The sequence below is a fragment of the Sphaerodactylus townsendi genome, linkage group LG08 (genome assembly GCF_021028975.2).
Source record: "Sphaerodactylus townsendi isolate TG3544 linkage group LG08, MPM_Stown_v2.3, whole genome shotgun sequence".
Taxonomy (NCBI): Eukaryota; Metazoa; Chordata; class Lepidosauria; order Squamata; family Sphaerodactylidae; genus Sphaerodactylus; species Sphaerodactylus townsendi.
The window spans coordinates 86,283,173-86,310,279 of NC_059432.1; the positions used below are offsets into that span (position 1 = coordinate 86,283,173).

A 27,107-nucleotide genomic window follows, 5' to 3' on the forward strand; every position below is an offset into this window, starting at 1 on the left:
TTCTGCTTCTATCACATAAGGTCGATTCAGCTCAGCAGATTTATAAAGAGTTGCAATCGTTATATATGAATTCGTTTCTCATTTATAAAAAGGGAAATGTAACCCTGAGCACTTGCACCCTCCTAAACTCATTAACTGCAATGGACTGGAAGGGCGTGACGCTCTACGACTTCGCCGCGATCAACCCATTTCTGTGCCTGATTCCTCGGAAAGAATTGCCACCTTCAAACTCGCGCCGAATTGCAAACGAGCATTGCCACTGCACGCCTTGCAGGGGCATCTTTTTGCAGCGCTTGAGCATCTGTGCAAATGAAGCGCTCCTTCCTTGTTCCGAGCAAATCTGCCCCCGCGTGGCCAAAATGTTGCCGCCAGCTGCCAAAGGGCCGGCGCCTCCTTGCAGCTGACCGGTGTGGGGCGGTGCCCTTTGCGGAAGCTGCTCGCCCAGTCTCGGCAGAGGAGCGGGCGAAGTGCGGGGCGAGCGGGGCACCATGGTGCAGCTGTACAATTTGCACCCGTTCGGTTCGCAGCAGGTCGTGCCCTGCAAGCAGGAGCCGGAGCTCTTCTGCTGCGGCCGGGAGGCGCTCCTGGTGGTCTGCGGGCCGGGCGCCTGCAGGGTGGAAGTCTTCGCCGTGGGCCGCTCGGAGCTGTGCGAGCCGCTGGGCTCGTTCAATACTTTGGGGCGGGTGTTGCGGATGGCCTACAGCGAAGTGGGTGAGTGTAGAACTGGCCCGTTTGCTTCCGTGTATCCCAGCGCAGCATGCATTCCCTTTCAAGTGCATTGAGTAAATAAAGCTGCCCTCGAGCGGCAGTACGGTGTAGTGGTTAGAGTATTGGATTAGGCCCTACTCAGCTGTGAAGAGAACCGGGTGTCAACGATGCCAGCCTCCAGATGGGAACTGTGGATACCCCACTGAGGCCCCTGTCCTCCCCAAACTCCGTCCCAAAATATCCAGGAGTTTCCCAACCTGGATTTGCCAATCCTATCATTATCCCCCTCCGGTGGCCAGGGAGCACCTGGCAACCCTATGAGATAACTTAGTGGTACTCTTTCTTAACCCAACTTATTTTATAGTGTTGTAAGAGTGAAAGACGGAGGAGTGAACCACATACATTGCCATGAATTCTGTGAAGGAAAGATAGAATAAGACAATGTACTGACCCCTTGACTGCAAATGTGAAAAGACTGCTAGGGCAGCAGTCCTAAAACCACTAAAAATACAGTAAAGTTAACTGAATGCAACGGAACTTATTTCAAAGTAAGCATTTTAGGGATGTGTCACACAGGGTTTTGACTGGCATGAATTCACCTGACAAGCAAACTATGGCAAAGTAGGGATTTGTCCTAGCTTGCTGTTCTAACCTCCATTCAACACAGTGTGTTAGTCCCCACTTGCATGGCCACCACATAAGTGCCAAAACAAAAAAAGCTGGGTTTCAAAGAACTGGAAAAAAATTATGGTGCTCTCCAACCATTTTTGGCTATGCTACCACAAAAGAACCTATCTTATAGGTCCTTTTCAAGCAGCTGTTGATCCCATCTGAGGTGTGAACACTGTAGCTCTCTTTGAAGCCTAGTCTAAGTGAGAAAGGTGCATAAATGGATAATCCAGTACCTTAAACATAGCAGACATTGGTTGAGTGATACCATTACCTCAGCAAATCCTGACCAAAGTTAATCTGTGACATTATCAAAATGAGTTTCTTTTTGAACTGTGATGACTTTACAGGCCTCCACACTGTCTTGAGCTGTGGTTTACATGAAACAATGGAGGGAGAAGCTTAGTAACTGTAAGTAAATTGGTATTATATATGTGATCCCCATGTAAGTACATCAGAGTACTTTTGCCTTGTTTAGTGCCAACAGCCAGTGAGTTCCAATAGCATTTTCATCTAGTTCAGTAAATGTATGAATTCACTTCGAAACCCTTTAGATCCAGGCTAAACTGGCAGTTTAGAAAATGCCATTTGAATGGAACCCTTGGTAGACTCTGCTGTATAATCCTACAGTTTCTAAAGGGACTCTTTTCCCCTCCAGGTGACTATGTGGTTACTATTGAGGAGAAAAACAAGGCCATCTTCTTGCGAGCATACGTGAACTGGAGGTGTCTGTCGGCTGGGAGCTCTCGTGTCTGTGTGCGGATGTTGGGCCATAATCCTCATGCTTCCTATCCTGAAGCTTCTAAAGAGCAGATGTCCATTATAGAAATGCCTCTTTCAGACCCTCCATTATGCTTTTCTTGTTGCCCTCTCAAGGGAGATCTCCTTGTTGGGTGCAAGAATAGGCTGGTCCTGTTCTGCTTGAAGCAGCTGGTGGTGAGCCCGGATCTGACTGTGTTGGACTTTGAACTCTCCTTAATTTTGCACGTACAAAACATCAGCCCTGCAGAAATTGCCTTTTGTGCTGGGTATGTCGCCATCACAGCAGAAATGGAAGTCCTGATTGTCAAACTGGAACTGAGTGGCAAAGTGGTAGACAGTACTGGACAGTATCGCTATGAATCCATAGTACCAGAAGAGATTTCCAATGAAAGTAAGTGTGGTGTTCAGAGTCTCTGGATAGAGGCTGCTTCGTGTTTGGCTTGTGAGATGTTTTTTCTGGTGCTAGGGAAAGGAGGGACGGGGACAACTTGTAAAACATTTGCTTTAAGTTTCTAGTCCGCATGATAGTTAGTTTCTCTGCTAGCAGGACGGGTTTGAAAGCATGATTAGAGTTTGAAGAATACTTGACTTCGTTCCTGATCGTGTAATCTGTTGATTTTAGAGGGTTGCTGGATTAAGTTGACTGATCCAGCAAGGTGCTTGTGTTTTTATGAACCTAGGTTAAAATCTTATTTAATAATGGTAGTTGCTTGTACACTGCTAACTGTAGATAACATATTTTCTTTTTCCTCTTTTTTTTGCTGTAGACCAGCATTGTGCCGATTTATGGAACTTACATTTTGTTTCATTATTTAAGGTGCATTAGAAGAAGCAAATTCATCTCAACAGCCTGACTGTGATGACTTTGTTATCTGTCAGCAGCCCATGGAGCTTCTTGGGGAAGAAAGTGAGTTGTGTGGAATATCAGTTACTCTGGAGTCAACAGGTTTAGTCGGTGAGAATCCGCACTTTCAAATGCAGTACATTCTATACAGGTGAGAGCAATACTGCTTAAAAGTTCTGTTTATTGAAACATGCAAATGTAGTTGATCAAGAGAGCTTTAGTTATGGCTCTGTCTGGTTCTCTTCCAGTCCATGTGTTCTGAACTTGTAGCAGAGCTACTGCATGATGATTAAAGTAGTGGTTAAAGCAACGATATTTCTTGAATACACAATGAAAAGCCACTGCCAGCTCAACTAGACTGTGCTAGGCTAGATGACCCAGTGTTTTAAGTCAGCTTTGTGTATGTACACTTCCTTCGGGCCTTTAGACTTTTTTCCCTTAAATTTCCCATTCTTTTACGTGTGTCTTGTGTGCTTCCCTGTGCTGGCTTAACATCCTTCTTTCCCCTCACTCTTCTAATTGTTTTCTAGGCGGTTTGCTCCAGATCTGTCTTTGTATGTTTTCTCCTCTGAAGAATCCAAACTGCATTCTCTTCAGCTGCTACCCATATATGAGATGGGTAAGTTTAAGAACATACTGTTAATTCATCTTGAATGAGTACATTCTGAGCCTAATGTGTACCATTTTGATGAAACGTTGGAGAGGAGGACTTGTGTAACAGACTTTAATTACCAGAGTTCTTTAATTTAAATTAATTTACTTCTCCTCTTACAAGTGTATTGAACTGCCCCTTTATGGAGGTTTATCTGTGTATTAAGTGGCTTAATTTACTTAGGTACAAAAGAAACCTAAGGAAAATAGGGAAATCTGCTCAAAATTTGGTAGTAGGTAAAGCTAGAGAAGCAGATATGTTGTGGAGAAAGCATGCTCCACATCTGGAATGGTGAGTGCTGGATCCATAGTTTGCATAGCAGCAATAAATATCAGTAAGCACTTACCATTGTTGTTTACTAGTGATGCAGTCCCACTGATTTGATTCAGATTTATTGCTGTCTGAAGACCAACAAAAAATACATCAGTTTTACAAAGTGCAAAATTATTTGGTTAAAAGCAATAAACACAAATAAATTACAATAGCTTCCTAAAATGAATTAGATTAAAATACCGCTGGGCTTAATTTACATTCAAGTGTCAACATTACCCATTTGTTGGTTCTTTGCTTACTACACATTCTAAACACCGCAGCACAACATTTTGCAACTTGCCTTGCAATCTTAAGGTTGTTATCTATCAGCACTTTTTCAAGTTATAATCTATCAGGATGTTATAAAAATCTTCCTTTTAATGGAGTAATGATCTTGGTTCACAACTCATTATAAAAGTTAGAATGAAAAAAGACATGTTCTTCAGTTCGCCTTCTCCAAGAACACTTGGCCAGTCCCGCTGAATTTGGTTAGGCTTAGTTAAAAGTAAATCTGCAAATCTGTGCCTGGCTGAATAATTTTACAAAACTATCCCAGTAGGATGTGATGACCTCCTCAAATATCATGTGTTGGTTCCCTTCTTGGGAGGTGGGGTCTCCTTTGGAGGTTTTTAAACAGAGGCTGGATGATAGTCTGTCAATGATGTTTTGACTGTTTATTCCTGCATGGCAGGGGGTCAGACTTGATGGCCCTTGTGGTATCTTCTATGATTCTTCCCACCTGGTTCTGAATGTGTGTGTTTTTCCCCCTGCTGTTAGGCCCATTACATGCAACATACCGTGTTTCCCCGAAAATAAGACAGTGTCTTATATTAATTTTTGCTCCCAAAGATGTGCTATGTCTTATTTTCAGGGGATGTCTTATTTTTCTGTGTTCTGTTTGTCGGGCATGCTTCCAAACAAAAACTTTGCTACGTCTTACTTTTGGGGGATGACTTATATTTCGCACTTCAGCAAAATCTCTACTATGTCTTATTCTCCAGGGATGTCTTATATTCGGGGAAACCTGGACCCAGTAGTTGTCAATCAGAGCTCCACTGTTATATATGGTGTCTGGCTTTGTATCTCAACACTGATACGTTGCAGTTTTACCCCTTTAAGATCTATAAGGCTATAAAGTATGTTCTGCTTTTACGGTTAAGCTTGGATAAACCACTCCTAATGTGCAAAGTGCTATACAGTCTCTGGCTCATCTTCACAACAGTCCTGTGAAGTAGGATATTGTTCCTCCACACAGCTCATTCTAAGGCATCCCACTAATTTTTGTGCTTCTGAGGCACCCCACTAACTTCTGTACTTCTCTGTACAGAAAGTCCAAGACACTGCTTATATCTCTCAAATCAAAATTCATATCCAGTGGGCCATGGAGCCTTTTGCTGTTCATTTTCTCAGATGGGCTTGGGAGGGTGGGAGCCTTAGCCCAGAGTCCCTATCTGTGTGAATGTGCGCTCATGCCTTTTTGCAGTCCTCTCCCTGTCAACCATTTGTTGCTTATTTTGTAACAATATATGGTTTTAAGCAACTAAATGGGCCTGAATGTACATTTTAAAAAGTGATTCTCCGTTTGGTTTTGAGATCTGTTTACTGACAGAGGAAAGTATTTAAGCATAAGCTGTTTGGAGACAGGAGCTTCTGATTTAACTCCATAAACTTCATATTTAGTGCTTGATGGGTTAGGAAATTCTGATTAGATGGGCTAGATTCTGTTAGAAAACCTCTCTTACTTGCATTCCCTAATCATAACCTGTTAATTTAGCATATAGTTTTGTATTTTCTTATTTTGGTAGCGCTTAAAAACATGCTTGACTGCTTGAAAGATTTAAGTTTTCTCTTCAATGTTGTGACCAAACCCTACCCCACCTCCCTTCCCGTTCTGGTGGTGCTGGGCTGGATTCCATGTGAAAAATTCATGTATGCAAGGGAGGGGGCTATTTTCACCAAATTCCCTCTTTCTTCCGCAGACCTCTGACCTGGGTGGCCCTGGCAAGGCCTATCTTCAGATCTTAAAAGCTAAGCAGGGCTGGTCCTGGTTAGTACTTGGATGGGACTCCTGCAAGGAAGTCCATTATCTCTACACAAAGACAGGCAATGAAAAACTACCTCTGAACATCTCTTATGCCACAATTTGGCTGTGACTTGACAGCACTTTCAACCACATCAACACAGACTTTTGTCTCCCCACTCACTCACCCAAGCTGTACCTCATGGGCTGCACTTGGGACTGCAAGGGAATTAAGGATGAGTTCGGTGGAGAGACTCAGATAAGCAGGTGGATTACACTTCAGCCCCCGCCAGAATGGCCAATTGGCCATGCTGGCAGGGGCTGATGGGAATTGTAGTCCATAACATCTGGAGTGCCAAAGGTTCGCCACCACTGGTCTAAGCAATCAAAGAAGGTTGAATGAGGCCCTTTCCACACATGCAGAATAATGCACTTTCAATCCACTTTCACATTGTTTGCAAGTGGATTTTGCTGTTCTGCACAGCTGCAAAGTGCATTGAAAGTGGATTGAAAGAGCATTATTCTGCATGTGCGGAAGGGGCCTGAGTGTTGCACAATATCTAGTTGATACTGATTCCTGATTACAAAAGTTGGACAGGATCTGGCAATTGGTCCCTCTCTAGTGAGAGCTCTTCTTGAAAACTAAAATCATTTCCTTTTTTCTTCCAGGGAGTTCCACGAAACCTGAGGGAAGAGAGACAGCCAAGCGAGAACTTCTGAGTCTTTTCTGTTTCTTCTCTCTGCCCCATATTGGGTACCTCTATACAGTTGGCAACTTAGTGGAACTGATTTCTACTTACCAGTATTCAGAGAAATTCCAGCAGGCAGTTCTGTCTCCCCAATTCCTACATGTCATTACAAGGTGGGAAGCTGTACAGTTAATGTTCTCCCTAGTCTTCCCTTAAGTGTCCAATAATATCAGTGACTATGCAGGCAAATCTATCTTCTGACTATAAATATAGCACAAGGCTTTTTTATGCATTCTGGAACATAAAAAGCTTCCTGCAGTGGGTCTGCTGGGAGAGGAACAGGGACTCCAGGGAGGGGGAAAGGTCTATGTGCCATCAAGGTTTCTGTATGAGGGCTTCTGAGGCTGGAGCCTAGATTATCCATCATATTGTTCAGTGTGTGGACATGTACTAAACTCCAGTAGCATTTCTCCTTGCAGATGATTGCTTGTTCAAGGAAATGTTTGAATGGACAACAACATTGTAATAGCTTCTCTTCACCTGCTCTTGTTAAATTCCCTCTGTGCCCTTGTTGGCTACCATCTGGATGAAGGTGGAGCCTTTGGAGCTTGATGTTCGAGCTGTGGTTTGGTAGTAGAGAATCTGCTTGGTTCCAGGTTCAGCCCCCAGCATCTTCAATGTAAAGTTTCTAGTAGCACTTGATGTGAAGGAATCTTACCTAAGACCCTAGCACAGGGGTGGCCAACCTATGGTACTCCAGATGTTTATGGACTGCAATTCCCATCAGCCCCTGCCAGCATGGCCAACTGGCAGGGACTGATAGGCCCTGGACCCAGTTTATGTACTCTGAGTCAGCGTGGTGTAGTGGTTAAGAGCAGGTGCACTCTAATCTGGAGAACCAGGTTTGATTCCACGCTTTGCCACTTGAGCTGTGGAGGCTTATCTGGTTAACTAGATTAGCTTATGCATTCCAACACATGCCAGCTGGGTGACATTGGGCTAGTCACAGTTCTTTTGAGCTCTCTCAGCCTCACCCACCTCACAGGGTTTTGTTGGAGGGGAGGGGAAGGAAAAAGGAGATTGTAAGCCCCTTTGAGTCTGTTTACAGGAGAGAAGGGGGGGATATAAATCAAAACTCTTCTTCTCTTCTTCTGTAATATGAGACAACACATCCCAGAATGTGCAGAGGGGCAGAGGCAGTGTCTGCACGCAAACAGCATTTTTGGGCTTCCGAGCTCAATTGTAATTTGTCTTCTGTCTTTCTTTACCCACACCCCTTAGCAACAACCTGCAGTGTTTTACAGTAAGATGCAGCGCAGCGGCCGCTCGTGATGAAGATCCATACATTGATACAACCCTCAAGGTGGGCTTCTAAGCAAGCTTCACACTTGGCTGTGATTTTCTTTTTCTACCTCACCCTTCCTCAAAGGAGCTCTGAAAAGCATACTGAATTCCGCCCTCTTGTGGAAGTGGTAAATTTATTAACACAAGTTAATTATTTCTTCACAGGCTTGTCCCCCAGCCCTTTTAGACATTTGTACCTTGAGAATGCAACTCTTTATAGGGCTGAAAGCTATTTCTTATTTCAAGAACCATGTTATACTTCTGACAAAGGCTGACAGTGAGGACTTTACTGAGAAGAAAAAGCCATCAAGAAGGTTCCTGTAAGTGCTGTAATTTCTTGGGTTTAGTGGAGATGGGAGCAAGTTTGTCAGGAGTGGCTGCGCCCAGTCCTTCATTTTAGCTAAAATTCTGAATTGGGTTAATAAGTGAAATGCAGGGTTGAGCAGGGACTTTAGCACTCAGGTCCATCTGCTTGACAGCCACCAAGTACATCAAAAGGCAAAGCTGCTAGGCTGATACAACCCAGTGCTCAAGATGATAATTAAATGTATATTTCTGGGGTGTGTGTGTGTTTGTTTCTAGCTCAAGAAAGGCCGACAACCAGCCAAAAGTTCCGCCAGAATCTGAACCAGGCTGGAATCTATACATTGTTAAAACAACTTCAACTCTTCAGCTGTATAGAGAAATGGTATTGTACTTTGCTTTGTTGATTGATTACAGTAACTTATTTTGGCTTGGACCACTTATGAATAATGTGCAGGCATGTCTGTTGCCTTGGCTGAAGTCTCTTGGTATATCCTATTTTCTTTTCTAGGTGGCCTACAGCCAGATCTATGCAAATGTGGTCACGGAAAGTTGCATCCATCTTCTCAGCGAGGCTCACTTGTTAGTCAGGTCAGCTTTAATGGACCCTGATTTGAAGGAATCGAAAGAGAAGGAAGACCTCCGCACAGCATTTCAGCAAAGCTGCGCACTCCTAGGAGATTGTTATAGCAGGTTAGCATTTAACAAGCTGCCTCACTAACATTAGAAAAGACCATATGTTGTTTAGGCAGTGAGGATAGGAAGTGCACAGAATGTCCAAATGCTCGTTTCTCCTGGAGTAAACATACAGCGCACGATCAATTTACAGGCCAATTTAAACTTCCATGTTAGAACTGCATGAAAAAGTAATAGCCTCCTGCCATATTCCAGCTTTGCAGTTGGGCAACTTAAACAAAATAGCACAAACTGAATATAATACAACCAGAAATGCCCTTCAAAGAATAAAGGAGATGCCTGTTGTCCCAAGTCACCATCAATTACCCAGTCGGATGGCACTTTCATTTGCTTGAAAGATGAATCGGCAGCTGCTGGTGTTCTGTTGTTAGTAGCCCATACTTCAACTGAAAGAGTTATGCCTTGTATATAAGAGTACCGGTAATATACCAGGCAGCTGCTGAATTTTTCTTACCCCATATGTCCCGAATCGGTCTCTGCGCTCAGCAGAGGCCAATTTACTGGTGATCCCTGGCCCCTCAATGATGCGGCTAGCCTCCACCTGGGCCAGAGCCTTTACAGCTCTGGCCCCGGCCTGGTGGAACACTCTCCCTCCAGCTGTCAGGGCCCTGCGAGATCTTAGTGAGTTCCGCAGGGCCTGTAAGACTGAGCTGTTCCGCTGGGCCTTTGGGGAGGCCGGCTGCTGATGGCCCCCTGTAACATCTGTAACATCAGTGGATCCTGCCGCTCCCCCTCCCTCTGGCCTTTTTAGGGGATTGTCAAGTAGGCGCCATCTATTATGTTGATTTTAGTATGCTGCATTTTAATGGGGTGGGGTTATTTTATCTATATAGAGCCAACTTAATTAATATTTATTGGATTTGTTTTTGGTTTATGTGCTCTATTTTGTTTTGCTGTTCACTGCCCTAATTGTGGCTCCAGTTCTTGAATGATCCGTAAGATTAAATAACCTCCATTGGGCAGGCTATTGGCCTTACCAGATGTTGCTTACCAGTGATTTTTTAAAAAAAATATTTAATAGCGAAGCCATAGCATATGGAAGGAGTGTTTTATTCTCCTAACTTGAAATGGTCCCATGGACTTGCTATTTCCTTGATGAGGGAATCTGATTTGGGCCTGAAAACTGTTTATAAATGTCACTGGGCATTTCCCTCATTGCGGGAAGTTTTGACTCACTGGTTTGAAAATTATGAGAACAGGTCTGACACTTAGAAGCTTCATTTTACATCACTTGCTTTGCTTTTATAGCAAATTGACTTCTAGGAGGCTGGATATTGCTGTTTGCTCACTGACTTCTGTACTTCCAGATTTGATACCAAAGATTTCCACCTTGCGCTGCCTTACTACAAGATGTCCGGTCTATCCTTGACTGACGTTTTGAAGAGGGTAGATTTGAGCTGTGAGAATGAAGCACGCAAGTATGGAAAGGGCTTCATATTTTACTTGCAACATGTCCTTTATGAAGACACAGATGAGGAACTGAGTGACGTAAGCAAATTGATTTTCTTTTCTCTCTTATTTTTCCCCAGGAGAAATGGCTTGCTTGTGTTCCACTGTTTTCTTTATTTCATGTGACTCAAAAACTCAGGGGTCTTGGCTGCGCTATCTTTGTCACAGTGGGTTCCTGGAGCGCAGCTTAGAGGACAGGCATCAAGCAACTGGCCGCTGTGTGTGTTTCAAGGAACGTTGTCCAAAAATTAGTTTCTGGTCTGATTATCTTTAATTCTTGGAAAACTCAATTTACATTTGTACCCATGCAAATTTAAATTCAATGTATTGTCAAAGGCTTTCACAGCCAGAATCACTCGGGTGCTGTGTGGTTTCCGGGCTGTATGGCCGTGTTCTAGCAGCATTCTCTCCTGACGTTTCGCCTGCATCTGTGGCTGGCATCTTCAGAGGATCTGATGTTAGGAAAGCAAGTGGAATATATATATCTGTTGGAGTGTCCAGGGTGGGTGGAGAAACCTTGTCTGTGAGTAACAACGAAGACAACCAGGTCAATAGTTGAGGGCATCTGAATAGAAGTATGAGTAACAATGAAGTCTTATAGCATGGGAGTAACAATGGAGATAGCAAAGGTCACTGGGTGGGAGCATCTGCATAGAAGCATATCCTGGCCTTTGTTTCCCTTTGTCTATAGTCATCCTGTGTTTCTTGTGTGGAGCTGGTTAGACACTGTCTTGGACTCTAGTATTTTTCGCAACACTGGCCAAGCTTCAAGTTCTGTTCTATATTTTCTATAGTTTCTTCCTTTCTTGTTAAAATTCACCTGTTCCTGTGCTTGTGGATTTCCAATGGCTTCTCTGGTGTAGTGGCTTTCTCAGGAGTGGTCCAGAATTTCTGTTTTTTCAAATAATATTCTATGTCCAGGTTGGTTTATCATGTGTTCTGGCGCATTGCTGATTTTTTCTGGCTGAAATAGTTCATTGCAGTGCCTTTCGTGTTCTTTTGATATCGCGGGTTCGCTGCTCAAGCGCTTGGTGGTTCCTATGTAGATCCTTCTTTGTCCACAGCTGCAATGGTATGTGGTAGACTCCTGCAGTAGCTAGAGGATCCCTCTCTATCCTTTTGCTGAACGTGAGGGCATCTGTTGAATTTTCTTCTTCATGGGTCTGTAGATTGTAGTAGTTATGCTTCTTCATCAGTTTTCCTATGCATCAGTGGTTCCCTTGATGTATGGTGTAAGAACACTTTCTCTCTTAGGATGGCTCTTTATCTTTTTGTTCATGTGGCTTTGTTCCTTGGTCTTGCAGCCCTTCTGATGTTCACATGTATTAGAGTAACCATTAGCCTGTAGAGCCCTGTTTAGGTGATTCAATTCATCTTGAAGGAGGTGGGATTCACAGATTCTGTTTGTGCGATCTACCAAAGTTTTTATGGTGCACCTTTTTGGACCAAAAAAGCCCACCATATGGTTCCATTATGTGGATGACACATTCACCATTTGGAGCCAATGGGAGAAGAAGAAGAAGTAAGCAAGTTCCGGAACCAGATCAACAAGATCCACCCAAACATCCAATTTACTATGGAAAAAGAAAATGAAGGAAAACTGCCATTTTTAGATGTTTTAGTCATCCGCAAACCAAACCAGCAATTGGGCCACACAGTATACAGAAAACCTATGCACACTGATAGATATCTACACAAAAACTCCAATCATCATCCAGGGCAAAAAAGGAGCACCATAAAAACTTTGGTAGATCGCGCAATGTTAGTCAGTTGCCTTGAAAACCCTGTGGGTTCACCATAACTTGGCTGTGACTTGATGGCACTTCACATACACACACCCGCAGATCCATGGTAGAGGAAAAGATGCTGATCTGATACTTAGTACCTCTGGGTGAATGTTGTCATTCATGTCTCATGCAGAGCACAAGTCTAACCAATTCAGAATCTAATCTGAGTTGTGAATCAGAAGAGTGGAAGATAACTTAGATAAGCTTGTCCTGTTCTTAACATGCGGATAATAATAGCATTCTACTATAAAGACTGCTGAGATGATGTCTGTGGAGTGCTGTGAGCAGTTATAAATAAAACTTCATAATTATTCAATATTGTACAAATTGAAAGCTGAGGATGACTTATCTATGATTCCCTAGTAACTAGGTAATGGAAGACACCTTTCAAAGAGAACTCAATCAAGAATATCATATTTTAAAGGTGTTTCTCCTGGTGAACTCCAACTCTAACGCGCTGAAAAAAATGAGTTCAGTTGCTTTATATTTTTGAATGCATATATGTGTTTTGGTTTTTTGCCAGTTGCTAATCTTTTTTGCACCGATACCATCCCTGAAGAGTTTTGGGTTAATTGCTCAACATGTTTAGATGAGAGGGTGTTTGTGTGTGAAACAAGAACCTCACTGACGTTCACTTCCAGTGCTTTCTTTCACCAGGACTTGGCAGCAAAAGCACTCCAAATCTTCTACCTTGCTGAGCCTAACCAGATGGCCCACATCATCTGTAGTCCTTGCACCAAAAACGTATGTCCTAAAATGGCGATGGAGTATCTGGAGAAGGTGGAAATGATGGTGCCGTCAGTGGTGGTGACTCTCTGCAAGGCTTCTCTGGCTCTGAAGATGGGAAATGAAGACAGATGTCAAAAGGAGCTGGACAGCTACTCGGAGGTACAGGGTGCTGATCGAACCATTTACCTTTTAGGTAGAGGCGTGAGCCCTCTATGCAAAGTAATTCCCAACAGAGGGAGCCAGTGCTTGTGTTTTGAAAGCCTTCTGTTACTACTTCACTGAAGAGTCTGTGGAAGTTGTGTGTGTGTTTTTTTTAAACCCTTCTGCCACTTTTCTCCGGCTTCCTGCTTGTGGAGTGTTGTCTGGGTATTGACCCATCCATGTGTGACACGATGAATCTGCTTTTCTGCATCCCTTCCAGAGGTCTGTGTCTACAGGCTAAGAGATGTGAAGGAAGTAAAGGGTGTAAGCTAGTGGTGGTGACGAAATTGGTGAAAGATGGATTCTCAGTTTTGTTTAACAGAAAGGAGGCAGAGTTATTGGTGTGTGGAGCAACCACATCTTGTTGCTACCATCCTCTTCCATAGGCAAAAATTGTCATCATGACAGCCTCCATTTACCAGTATTTGCTTGGCTTTACTCACTTCTGACCATAGCTGATCTTGTTATGTCTGCAGGATCCACCCTGTGGAACTAGAAACTCTTATGCGAGATTGTGTATTTCTCTGCCATCCCATTCCAGCATGGAATTTCTCAGTGGTTGTGATCATAGTTTACTTATGGTTAGGGAAACCGCAGGTTTCAGATCCTGCGTGAAGTGTGAATACTATTTAGTATTTTAAACAGTAATACTGAATAGCTCTACATTGGTTCAAATACTGTGGAGAACCATAGTTAACAGAGTTGTTTTTCAGAGGGTAGCCTTGTTGGTCTGGGGTAGAACAGTTAGATTCAAATCCACTAGGACCTTTGAAATCAACAGGAGCTTCAAAGTATGAACCTCTGAGAGTCGAAACTCCCTTCAACACGGTAGGAATGTGAGTCTCTTCATTACAGTCAGAAGGTGAGAGGGGTGTTGTAAAGTCAATTCACAAGTTCAGAACAATGGGCCACCCACCCCACCCCTAGGCTGAATAGGGACCCAGTATTCTTACCTCACTACAGATGCTTATCCTCTATCCCTAAACATTTGTCCTCTTCTCTCATCAAGCTGATTAAAAGGTGCATTGTACTTTTGCATCCTTTACAACACCCCTCCCGCCTTCTGCCTAGGATAAAAAGACTCCGAAATCTCCATTCCCATTTGTGTCTGATGAAGGGAGCTCTGACTCTTGAAAGCTACTGGACTCCAATCTAATAATTAGCAGGGGAACTTGTGCTTATACGCGGGATGGAGATACACAGCCTGCTCCTCCTGGTTTTGTTGTTAAGAAATAAGGCAAGTTTAATCTCTGCTGACTTGTAGAGATGGATATAAACTAAATACCCCTTAGTTACCAGTTCCATGAATAGATGGACTGAATTCAGTCATGTGTGATTTCTTCCTTCTCTCCCCTCTTCCTCTCCACTCTCCACCCCCCAGCAGCCTTTCCCTATGTTTTAAACATACAAAATAGGAGTGAATAGTCATGACTCTTTTTCAGGGTAGATTAATTAAATCTGAATATGTACTCCCTTGGAGACATAAGAAGCACCTTGGTGAATTAGACCAGTCAGACAACTTCCACTTGGGCCTACTCCGCACAGGCCTTAAGAGCAGCGGTGCACCGGCATACTTGATGCGGGTGCACCCCTGAGGCTGTTCGCATGCTTCCTTGCACGCGGCCCTGGAGCCGCCAGATGGAGGTGTGCCGCTTTTTAAAAAACTTACCTCCTCTTTCCTGCATAACTCTGTAGAGACAAGGTGACATGCCCTCGTGGCCATGGGGACGCCTCAGGGGTCAGGGGCTAGAAGGCATGTCCCATGGAGCTATGCAGGGAAGAGGAGGTAAGTTTTTTTAAAAGTGGTTCACTCGGCACTGGGTGGCACTGCTGTTTTTTAAAAGACTCACTCACTGAGCGAGTCTCAAAAACAGCGGCTTAGGGGGGCGAGGAGTGCAGCGCTGCCTCGCTTGGGAAGCAGCAGCCATGCAAACAGCACACCCATGACAGCATTTTTACCATTCTGGGGGCACTGTTTGTGGCCTATGTGGAATCCGCCTAGTCCAGCATTCTTTTCACGAACTGAAGTGCTTTTCGTGCTTAGCAATCTAGAGTGAAAATTGGCCTATTGGCCTATTTTCTGCCCATTCCTGCTGCTGTCCCAGTCCAAAAGTATGTGGAGAAAGCCATACACATAGTCTTTGTGTGTTCCCCAAATAGGCTCATGTACTGCATGATTTCACACATACAGGGGTTTCTGGTTTATGGCTGTTATGGATAAACGTTTTGAGTCAAGACACTGACAACAAAGGAATGTAAGAAAGTGTACTCAGAAAGACCTCAGATCGTCAAGGAATGTATAAGCCATCAATATAAGTGTTGATTGTGGTGATCATCTCAGGGCTGGTTGACCCATCTCCTTTAAGCTTGTTTTGAGAATGCCAATGGCCAAATGAATGTGTGACATCTTTTATGAATGGAGTCTATTCCCTACAAAGAGCCTTGATGTGGGAGTTCTTTCCTGGTCTTTATTTTCATATTTATTGAGAGGAAATCCAGACATTTGTTGGATTTTCCTTGGGTGGTTTTTGGGTGGACTTAAAATCCACTTTCATTCAAGGTAAAATAGGGAAGAAGCCAAAATCTAGGTCAGCTTTTAATTTTTGTTGTTGTTGTTGTTTGCAGATGATCCAGGTGTGCGGTTTTATTGTGGAGCCAAGACTCCTGAGACAGCAAATTAAAGGGCAGATTAGTCCAACCGAACTTGCTGTCTACCTTCGGGAGACGAGACCTGGTTTTTTTGTGGCTTCAGTATTGGCTTTACACGAGAACAGTAAGATGGAATTGGACGAAGCAGACTCTTACATCAAGGTCAGCCACTTGGCATTTTTCCTGCTATTATATAGTTGAAACTTCCAAAATAGCACCGTTCCAATTCCATGAATTTGTAATTAGAGGGCAAGAAACTACATAAAAGTTTGAGTCATTCTTCTCGTACAAGTCCTGAAATAGCAAGGGGATGACTTCAAGGAGTGCTGTTAACTTCTTTTTTTAATTTGGAGTTTAACCAAAAGAGCTGGAAGTCTATGGCCGTGGTTCTCAAGTTTTAGCAACCCAGGAAAAACAATCGCCTTTTGAGACCTGGAAGGTTCTCTGCTTCAAGCAGTATTGTGCTTGTCTTGCACAGGACCCAAAATCTAGTGATTTGAATCCATGTGCGCTGTGGTGTTTCTCTTTGGACAAGCTGCGCCTAACCTGCTGAAGCCCTGCACAAATGGGCTGCATCAGCAAAGATGTAAACAAGAAGTGCACAAAAAATCTTCACATATGTAAACCGTATTTATTCAATGATCTCCAATGTATTTCATATCAAAACCTTCCTTCAGGCTATCAAACCTGGCTTTCAGCAACAGATCAAAAAGTTTTTTTCAAACAGCAACCAATTGCAAGCTAGTTGGTATCGCCAAATAAATCCTGTTTACATATTTGACAATTGTTTGGGGTGCGTTTTGTTTTGTTTACAGGCTGCGCCTAATCATTCCTCAGTATGTCTTCATGAACGTGGATACCCAATATCTGAACAGAATGTTTGTGCTTTTGGTAGCAGCAATTCCCACGATTGTGGGAAATGGAAATGTCGTTGCAGTTGTGAGAGTTGCATTAGTCTGATTTGCTTGTTAAGTTGGTCCAGGCAGATTCATATTTGGCATCAGTCAGGGCTTATTTTCTCTGGGTTATACTCCATATATTTATACCTGTGTGTATGGGAGCCATTTTGCATAAACAAGATCTGTTGAACATCAGAAGATAAACAACTTCGCTTCGCTTCTTAAGAGCAGCAGGAGACAAATTTCAATCCCACTTAATTTCTGTCTTGATCTCATGAAAGAGCTGATAACAGCACTTTTGAAAAAGTCTACCACGGTGGTTTACACCCCCATTAAAATGATTCAGACTGCTTTGGGATTTACACATTTTGCCACAAAAAACCACAAACATTTTGTTAGATCCCACATCATTTCCATGAACAAAAGGAGGTGCCAATTCATCCCTCCAACACTAGACCTCCACGTTCCTCTTCTTGCTGTTCTGGGTGGGGGGCTCTTCTGTCTCTCAGGAGCAGCATTTTGAGAGGTCTTTTGTGCCATATGCAACAAGAGGAGGTGAGAAGTTGTGCTTTTCTGACAGAGATCCTTCTTTTGGTGAAAATATTTAGCAGCCACTGCAATAAATCATTCTGTATCCTTCAGCTGTCAGATTTCTGTGTGTGTATGGGTTGTCCCCTTCTACATTGTGGTGTGCTGTCTCTGCCATGTTTTATTTACAAGAACAGCTTAGCAATTAAATATTCTGAGAGTAGATCCTTGATTCCTCCCCCCCCCCCCCCCTTCTGCTGCTTTGGAAAGCAGATGCTGAGTACCAAGGATGGAGATGATGTCCCCCAGCTCTTGATGGACTTCTGGGAAGCTCTCCTTGTTGTTTGCTTCCAGGAAGAAGTTGTGCAGGAACTGAGTTTTAAACTTGCTTCACAGTATATTAGGAGGCTGTGCATAAATCAGCTACCCAATACTCAGCCGCTGAAAACCACAGAAGATCTGGTAAGGCGCCATTTGTATCAAACTACCTGCACAATGTTTAGCAAAAGCACAAGAGTTCTTACTCACAACCCCCCTGCACTGATGCTTGAATCTGTCCTGAGCCATGCTGTCATGTGAAACAATCTGCAAATGCATCAGCTTTTTTAAAAAATGAATATTTAAGTAAATGCTTTTTAAAAGCTCTTCAAATTCCTTGCCCGGGAAAATTGAATTCTGTAACACAAATCCTGTGACAGGTGCAGTTCCTGCATGCAGGAAGAAATCCCGGCAAGTTTTATGGAAAGACTTTTCCCCAGTTTCTCCTTGGCTTGGTGGGGAGGCAAGTCTGCAAGCATCAAGTAGATCCTCTTTTCCTGCTCCCCCCCGACCCCCCGGGACCTACGTGCAGTTGATTTACTCAGGTTGCAAGGAAAGTGTGGCAGAAACCAGAATAAGCTCATTTTTTAACTTCTGTTTCTGCTGCTGATGAAGATAAGGAATTTGGGTCCCAATATTATCCTTGCTCACACAATACGTGGCTTTATTTACATTTTGGGTTTGAATAACTCCATTGACAACTGGCATTGCTCATATGTTTGGGGTTTTTTTTCCAAGTTTGATTTTAGACCACGGGCTAGAATCTTGCTTTTATATCTCTGAAAGCCGTGATCAAAGCATCGCACAGTTTTGTGAACGTGTGGTGTTTATTCAAAAGCACAGGGCACATGGAGTCTTTGCCCTTAATAAAAAAGCCCAATTAATAGTTCTAAAATAGGTTTTCCCTTATTATTATACTTCTATAAAGGAACCAAGGAAAGTCAGATTTTCAAATGTCCTTGAGACAAACCACAGCTGACCTGGTGGGCTAAGCAGATTAAACAGCATGACTGCATCCTACATGTGGCTTTATATCACTCGGGACAGAGGTGGAAGTTGAACCAGAACTTTCATCTGTTTTGGCTTCCTTTTTGATCTGCCGTTCTTTCAGAGATTCAGAGTTTGGAATACAAAATGGCTAAAGCAATACTGGCATCTGTTTCACTAATCCCCAATGCCACTGTTAAAAAATCCACCTATAAGGTGGGGATGCTCTGCTTCTGTCCTCACACTTGCCCCAAAGGTGATTATTAAAAGTATTGGCTGCACTGCTTTATTTCTTTAGAAACGTTTTTGACTGGGGATGGGGTTTGCTTCAAACTCTAGACAAAAGTTTTACCTTTATTGTCCTCAGTGTAATTTGCTTCATTGGAATTTTTTTTAGTGGGATTTGGAAATGAAGCTTCTAATTACATGTAATGAGGAAACGTCTCCGGGGGTTTCTTTTATCCTTCTGGGTTTTTTTTTCCAGATAAATTCCTGTAGTCATTATGGACTTATTTTTCCTTGGGTTACATTCATGATGTCATTAGCACCTCCTTTGGAGCAGAACTCTTCTGAAGACTTGACAAAATTGCAGGTATGATTTCTTTTTTTTCATCTTACTTGCTGTAGTTTATCCTCTCAGTTGCACAAATAGAGGCTGACTCTGTGCGTGTTTGTGTTAATTTTGTTTTCTGGCAAGACACCATACCTCACCTTGGAGGGTCCACAGTTTGCACAGCACCATCCAAAGCAGCAATGTGTGCTTAGCACACCAGTGTAACACCTGCTTTGACTGTAGACCTCTGGGGTGCTAAGCCTACGTAACTGCTTTCTGCTGTTGAGTATTTTGTTTAAATTGAGTGCTATCCATGCAAAGTATCACAACTGATTTCCTCTGTCTCAGCAGCCTCACCTTTAAAACAGGCCCCGATGTCTGCAAAACAGGGGAATGGGACTTGTGCAGCATGAAGTCACTTCATCAAGTCATTTCCCATCAGAGGCAGGGGAAGCCATGTTGCTGAGCTAAACTTGGAATCCTGTATGGACCTAGCTGATTCTTAAATGACCAGAGGATGTGTAATAAATTATTGTGCGCTAACAGCAGTTTTCACTAGTATTGTCGAAGGCTTTCACAGCCGGAATCACTGGGGTTTTGTGGGTTTTCCAGGCTGTGTGGCCGTGTTCCAGTAGCATTTTCTCCTGATGTTTTGCCTATATCTGTGGCTGCCATCCTCTGAAGATGCCAGCCCAGATGCAGGCAAAACATCAGGAGAAAATGCTACTGGAACACGGCCATACAGCCCGGAAAACCCACTTAGCCCAGTTTTCAAAAGCACATATGGATGTACTGAACTGTCATGTGTGTAAAACTGATTTTAAAGTTTCCACTGGTCATTCCAATTTTTACTTCCCCCTACCTGACAAGCACAAAAAGTTGCTTGAGGAATACAACTGGTATATGGGAGGAGCAGCAGCTTACTTTTGACTGAACCAAAGTAGGAAGTTCCTGGATCTCTTTTGACTTTTGTACAACTGATTTCTTAAGTGCAGCTCCCTGAAAATATGACCTAGGAGCAAATATCAGATTGACTTCCACTTAAGTATCCTCTTCATTACCTGGTGAATTCTGGGCTTTAGATGTCACTCCCCCACTGCAGGGGTGCGGAACTGATACAGATAGTCCAACCCCAGAAGAGGATGGAATCCCAAGGATTGTCCCCTGGTATCTGCTGTGATGATTTTGCTGAATAGATGTACTCAGATCCACACAGGATTGGACCACACCGTTGAACAGCGTCCTGAGGAGGTATCCAGAGCACCATCTGATCCAGTTTTATTGGATCAACTTCCGTTTTTGAGCTCCGAGGACACTGACAAGTTGCTTGCAGAGTTGGGGCCTGCTTCTTGTCCTCTGGGCCCTTGTCCATCCTGGCTGATAAAAGCTAGCTGGGCAGGCTGTCCCAGCGGGTTCAGGAGGTGTCTAACACCTCTTGGTGGAGCGGGTAGTGTCAGCGCTTCTTTCAGAAGCTGTGGCACACCCCTTTTGAAAGTGCCCTCTTTGGACCCTATGGTGCTGGGCAATTATTGTGTGGTGGCCAACATCCCATTTTGGGGCAGGGTCCTGGAGATGGTGGCAGCAGCTCAACTGCAGGCTTACTTGGAAGATACTGATTTTCTGGACCCACGTCAATCTGGTTTCAGGCATGGTTACGGCACAGAAGCAGGGGTCGCCCTGACAGATGACCAGCACAAGTGTGACAAAATTGTTTTCCCTGTTACAGTTTATCATGGGAATAGACATGGCATGGCTGCCTTCAGGCCTATTGTGAACAAACCAAGTACAGACCTCCATTTGCAGCATCCGACTTGTTACTGATGTTAATTAGCTCAGCTATACCTTTGTAGCTTCTAACTGTACCTTCTTATTTGTTGATCCTTCCAGTAGAGTCTATGTTCATCCTACTTTGTCTGTCTGACAACTGTGGGCAGTCGCCCACACTCACTTCGAGAGAAATGGATGGATTACTGTTTGGATCACATCTTATTATGAAGAGAAGCTAGTTAAAATTTCTCTCCCGCACCCCCCTCCCCCCATCTGTTGTGAATATAAATGCAGTGGACTAATAGATCTACACATTGTGCATATGATGGAAATGAGCTCTGATTCACAAATCTTATGTAATGGGAACAAGATTTGTTGGTTATAAAAGTGCCCCTGGACTCCTTTTTTTATGTTCTGGCTCATCTGTTTAACAGCTGAACATTTTATATATATTTTTTCCTTCAGTAATAACTGTATTGTAAGTTTCATTTGTCAACAGCTTGTGTATTCAGTAACTCCAAATGCTTTGAAGTTTTTTTCCTCTTGTCAGACATGCCCAGTCAATTTTTCATACCCCTTTTCAGTCCCTCTTATGCAGTCCACACATCAATACAACTTCCATTCTGCCACTTCTGGAAACCCTTCCCGATGAAACCATTTCCAGTCTAAGCATCCATATTCTTTGCAATACGCGGTTAGGGCAGTACGAGACAGCTATCGACAGGCTCTTGGAGAAGTGCCCTGAAGCAATCATCCCTTATGCCCAGCATGAGTTGAAAGATGAGCATCAGGTGAGCTGTTGTGCTGTATTTCAGCCTTTGCATTGTTCTGCATAATCCTAATTAATTAACCTATTCTTCCAGAGCACAGCAGGTCCGCACTCTGTGAAATGTCCCGAACTTGTTCTGTTTCTCACACTTGTGCTTTCAGTAGATGTACACTAATTTTTCCAGGTTTTTTCTGAATGATCAAGGGTGTAAAAATGCTGTGTGAAGTATTCCTGTTTGTTGTGGTCTGTTGGGAGGATGAAATAGATGTACTTTCTAAAACACTGAGAAGGAGGAGTTGTTGTTTGGATTGATATCCCACCTTTTTCTCCTGTAAGGAGACTCAAGGTGGCTTACAAACTCCTTTCCCTTCCTCTCCCCACAACAGACACCTTGTGAGGTAGGTGGGGCTGAGAGAGTTCCGAAGAACTGTGACTAGCCCAAGGACCCCCATCAGCAATGTAGGAGTGCAGAAACACATCTGGTTCACCAGATAAGCCACTGCCACTCAGGTGAAGGAGTGGGGAATCAAACCCAGTTCTCCAGATTAGAATCCACCTGCTCTTAACTACTACATCACACTGGCTCTCAATAATCCAATCTTATTTCTGTAAGAATGGGACCAAAGTGGTCAAAAGCACCCATCACAGTTGACCAGTGGAGGCAGAAGTAGGCATGGAAGGGAGCACATGTGTTTGTCACATCACGAGGAAATGCAACTGATGCGAAGCTTGACTTCAGGAGCAAAGAGGAAAGCTTCATCCACATGCTGTATGCGTATTGCACCGTTCAAAGCTTTATATGGCAACTGATGTCTTACTTAAAATCCATGCGTCATTGGCTATTGAGCTGTTGTAATCATACACCTCCTGTACATTCCTGCCCAGACATGAGCAATTACAATAGTGCTGTATCCAATGACATGGATTCTGCCAAAGGTCATGTACCACTTTGAATGGTGCCCTCTTTGAACAGTACATCAAATTCTGACTTCAGTCACCAAGACGCCACAGCATTCTTTTGTTTGTTTCAAGCTAATAAAGCTCCTGCTGTCTTGGAAAGCAACATAGTTCACATAATGCACACATTGGTGCCTTTATTATGAATGGGTATTTTGCTCCATCTGGACCATTGTAGGCTGGCCTACAAATATACTTTGCTTAGGTGTGAGATTTAGTAACTGAATGTTGAATTTTGCAACCTAAACGTATGGGTGGAGAGCAGGTTTTTAGCCCTCAGAACTAAAAGCGAGTGTTGGTAACATGTGCTGACTTCAGAAGTGTCAATGGAGGAAGGTTTCCAGTGGTTGTAATCTGTGCGGGTCATTGAATTCAGCTTTCTTTGCCCCACTTTCTGTCTTGTCCAGGGGATGATCTCCTGCCATCACACCGAAAGTGGTTTTAGTTTCCTCGACTCCTTAGTGGCACAGTGTGGTGGCATGGTTAGAGTGTCAGGCTGAGATGTGGCAGAACCAGGTTTAAACCGACACTGTGCCATAGAAGCTTCCTGGGTAACTTTGGGCCAGTCACACTCTCAGCCTAATCTACCTTCCAGGGTTGTTGTAGAATAAAATGCAGTAGACTGATGTCAGTGTCAGGATGTGGTGAGTGTGTGGTCTGTCCTTGGGAGGTGACTGCCGGCTGCTTCTGGCTTTCTGCCTGGGATGGGGATTTTCGCTTGTAGGCTATCTCTACTTGCCTGTGGGAAACTATGCTTTGTTTATTCTGTATTGCTTTGAGTATTGGCTTTGTTTATTCTGTACTGGCGGGAATGTGATATGCCACTGTGTAAAATCTTCTAACAGAGGTCTGAGGCTCTCAGACCTCACATTGCCTGTATCCGACTATGATTGCCAGCACAATAAAGAACTGAGAACGGTTACTTTGGCCTGGACTTTGCTAGTTCGTTACAGTCAGCTCCCACTGGGGAGAAAGGTAGGGTAGAAAAGAATAGTGCTATTAGTTGCAGAGGTTAAAAAACAGTCTTGTGATGGGATATGTGACAACTATTACAAATATTCTCGCACATTCAAAGCTCTCTGTTTCTGTTTTTTAAGATGTTGGTTTTGGTTTTTTGAATTGTGCACTAAGCAGTAGAGAGATTTCATACACAATATGTATACTTCGGAAGCAAGTCCATGAGTGGCTATACTCCCAAATGCAAGTGTTTATGGTTGCGAATGCTGACTTTCTCTTCGACTTCTTTGTGACAGGCTCTCTGGTGGAAAAAGCTCCTTCCTGAGCTCTGTAAAAGAACCAAACATGCTGGAGACAACTATCCTGTTCTCCTGGCTTCTCTGAAAGGTAAGGGATGTTTTCTTTACAGCTGTATGATGCGATGGTATTCTGCAGGGCATTTAAAAGCCCTTTGAAGTGCAGAGGGATGCTACAGATGACTAGAACTTCAGTGGTTATTTTGGATTATAGGATGCTGAAGCCATCTGCCCAAGCACGCTATTTGAGGGAGGGGAATGACTAGAACTTTAATAGGAGTAGTCTTCGTGCTGTTGTGCCATGTTAATCGAGTTGGGTGTGTATGTTTGTGTATGTGTGTTGTTCTGGTTCTTACAGAAACGTTATCAGTCCTTGCGATGAAACTGGAACTAAGAGACTTCCTAAACATTCTGCCAGAAGATGGCAATGCAGCTTTTTTCCTGCCACACCTCCTTCAGTGCAGCAGGAGGATACAGGTGACCTGAACGCCACAAGAAGCAGCGCGTGACCTTCAGTAAACTTGGCAAGGATGCCTTCCACAATATGGACCACAAGACCTTTCCCCCACAGAGCAATTATAGGTAAAATGGCCCATAGTTCTCAATATTTGGAGCGTTCCTCTAGCTTGAAGGAAAGTTGGAGGAGGACTTCAAGCATTGCTTGATAGGTAGAACACAGGGCCACTATGTAGTGGTGTTACTCTAACATATTGTTGTGTATATAGGAAGTATATAGGTTCACTCTTAGTCTGGATCGGAGGGGGTCTTGAAATTCATGTGAAGGACATTCCTAACCATGATGCAGATTTTTAAAGGATCCTTTTTACTTTCATTGATTATAGTTACTACTTTCCACTGCTTTAGAACTCTTTTTACACTGCACAGAAAGCTGGACAAAATCCTTCAGCAGCAGGTGGTCCAAATACACTTGCAAAGTAGGCATACAATTCCCCCCCAAAATACATTTTTTTCCTGAACCATCAGCATTTGGATGTCATGTCCAACCACTGCAACCTCTGATAGTTCAGTGGCATCAGTCAGAAATAAGGTGCTGAAAATGCAACTCTGATTCTCAGCATGTGAACCGGATGAATGTTCAGCGGATTGTATCCATAGTGCATCAAGAGTGTTTCTGCATCAAGACAGGAATGTTCAAAAGGTATCCCTCCAGTTCAGTTGCAAGACCCAGTCAGTGAGGCTGCCACAAACATTAGATTAGACGTCTTTTTTCCTGGTAGTCACTTGAACCAAAGAGTATGCACACATTTTGCACAAATGGTGGCAAGTGCTGTTTTATTCCATCTTCTCTACATACAGAAGCATCTTCAAAAATCGTTTGGTCTTAAACTTTTTTTAATGTGGTGCCCCCTAGAAGTGGTGCAAATCCCCTGGATGCTTCAATAGGTCATTCTGCCCAGCTGCTGGACTTTGGCTTCTGCAAGCTTTTTGGCGATGAGAGAACTATGGGGGAGGTAGTGGCACCCTCATTTGCATTATAGCACTACCAGGGAACAAATGGTGACTATCTGCAAAGAGAGAAGAAAAGTCCCAATGGGATTTCTGATAAACATAAGAACTTTATTGAAACATGCAGTATATCACAGCTGTGAAACTTGATTGGTTTGTATTTAATTGGTTTAGTTAGTCATTTTGGACAGCTGGAAAAACAGAAATTGGCTACCGTGTTTGAATGCTTCAGAAACATTCGTCTCACATGAAAGATTATTCAAAGTCTGAGCTTAGTGAGCAATATCAAGCCAGTTCACGAAAGAGATAGAATTGTGAGTTGGGATGACACCCCTGCCCATCTTAACAATTTCTGGGTCAGGAAAGGACTGACAACTGTGTAACTGAAAGATTTCTGCATGTTGCATTATTGCAATACAGCCTTTGTCTACGGTAGTTTATTGTGACCACAGATGCTGATGCAACCAAAGCAGTACTAATGCAGTGCTGTGCTTTCCTTTTCAAATAGTGGATTAAATCTACTAGCCCTTTGTACATAAAACCACACAGAAACTGTATTTGTATATTTTGACTGACTTCTTAAAGATAGCAAGTGACATGGCTGCATTGCAAAATAACACTTACCAAGCACAGGAAGCCACTGAAGCTAGAGTGATGGAAGCTACTTTGTGCATTCTCACTTACAGAGCCTGTTAAGAAAGAAAGTCCTTCAGCAGCAGCTCGGGCGCTATGTTTGCACGATCAGGCTTTGCGAATACAACCTCACTTTCAAGTTTGACCAGTGGCAAACTACCAGCTAGCACCTGTCAAGGTGCTGATCAGCACAAGTATGGTTTGGTACACAGAGCTATGCCTGGCTGGTCCAGTTGCTAGACAGATGCCCAGTGGTGTCAGAGCTGCTGTTTTGTGAGAATGCAGCTGGCTGAAAGGCAGGTTTAGCTACTCTATAAGCCCCCTTCTGTTCCCTAACTATATGCTGTTGTATAATGCCCTGCATGCTGAAAAAGGCCTTCCTATGGCCGTATCCAAGCATCTCACCCTACATTTAATTTGTAAACAAATAGCTGCAGTTTAGGGATAAGATTGATTAGCTTTTCCTATGAACTTGACACATCCACTGAACCCTCTGCATGGGTAGAGGGCTGCTGGAAACCTTTTAGAAAGCCTTGTTCCTAGCAGGTTTCCTATTGACCTTACTGGAATTTCGAATGTACAGATATTCTGACCCACCCGCCCCCCAAATTTAGTCCTGAATCTTAGTTCTGGAGAAACCTTCCTTGAATTTATTTGAAACATGTCTATCCCACCTTATCTCCTGGGACTCAAGGCAGCTATAAATTATAAAGATAAAAGTCATAATCCAATTAAAACAGATTAATATACATCATTGAAAAACATGCAAAATTATTGCTACAGATCAGCAAACTCAGCCAAGCATGTTGGAAAAATTCACCTGTCACCAAATGTACTCTGGCATAGGATTACGTTACTGGAATACATAAAGCATTAAAAAAGCTTCACAGATATCGTGTGATGTTAGAAACTGTACCAGCGTGCTCATCTATATAAAAGGCAAGGCACACTGGCAACAACTCACTTTTTAAATGACTGCACAGGCATGCAAAGGACAAGGTAGACTGTGCTGATGCGAGCACATTGTAGAATGTAAAAGGGGCCGGGGGCTGGCGAGCAACAAGGGCAAGCCAGAGAAAGATGGGGGGGGGGGGAGCGGGACTTGAAAGGATCAGGCAGGCAGAGCCCATGCCAACTGGGAAAGAGGGGCTCAGGAGGAGGG

At 43.4% G+C, this 27,107-nt stretch overlaps 2 protein-coding genes across 5 annotated transcripts in view; one reads left to right on the top strand and one right to left on the bottom strand.

The window, feature by feature from the left end:
- Positions 1-454: 454 nt before the first annotated feature.
- On the top strand, positions 455-24,664 carry HPS3 (HPS3 biogenesis of lysosomal organelles complex 2 subunit 1). Of its 3 annotated transcripts, XM_048505831.1 has the most exons (17): positions 455-711; positions 2,036-2,530; positions 2,957-3,134; positions 3,514-3,602; positions 6,637-6,829; positions 7,938-8,019; positions 8,166-8,320; positions 8,583-8,688; positions 8,815-8,996; positions 10,307-10,487; positions 12,893-13,123; positions 15,791-15,976; positions 17,515-17,703; positions 19,031-19,138; positions 21,451-21,657; positions 23,846-23,936; positions 24,204-24,664. In XM_048505831.1, the coding sequence occupies exons 1-17, from the start codon at positions 489-491 to the stop codon at positions 24,329-24,331; spliced, it is 3,024 nt and encodes a 1,007-aa protein (XP_048361788.1). In that variant the 5' UTR covers positions 455-488; the 3' UTR covers positions 24,332-24,664. The 3 variants fall into 3 exon arrangements, with proteins under 3 accessions (XP_048361788.1, XP_048361790.1, XP_048361791.1); XM_048505833.1 differs by lacking the exon at positions 2,036-2,530; XM_048505834.1 differs by lacking the exons at positions 455-711; positions 2,036-2,530 and adding an exon at positions 2,558-2,581.
- LOC125437823 (ceruloplasmin) overlaps positions 24,648-27,107 on the bottom strand; it is a 42,901-nt gene continuing 40,441 nt past the window's right edge. Inside the window, exons 19-20 of one of the 2 annotated variants that reach the window (XM_048505829.1) lie at positions 25,937-26,001; positions 24,648-25,371 (exon numbers count right to left, since the gene is read on the bottom strand). In XM_048505829.1, the coding sequence (XP_048361786.1) occupies positions 25,339-25,371; positions 25,937-26,001 (98 nt within the window). In that variant the 3' untranslated portion in view covers positions 24,648-25,338. The remainder of the gene's footprint in view (positions 25,372-25,936; positions 26,002-27,107) is intronic. The other variant, XM_048505830.1, reaches the window with a different exon arrangement.

Bases quoted from the DNA above. Each gene is read 5' to 3' on its own strand.
- HPS3 (XM_048505831.1), top strand. From the start codon at position 489: ATGGTGCAGCTGTACAATTTGCACCCGTTCGGTTCGCAGCAGGTCGTG. The intron at 8,997-10,306 runs GTTAGCATTTAA...CTGTACTTCCAG, and splicing joins CTAGGAGATTGTTATAGCAG to ATTTGATACCAAAGATTTCC. The intron at 10,488-12,892 runs GTAAGCAAATTG...TTCTTTCACCAG, and splicing joins CAGATGAGGAACTGAGTGAC to GACTTGGCAGCAAAAGCACT.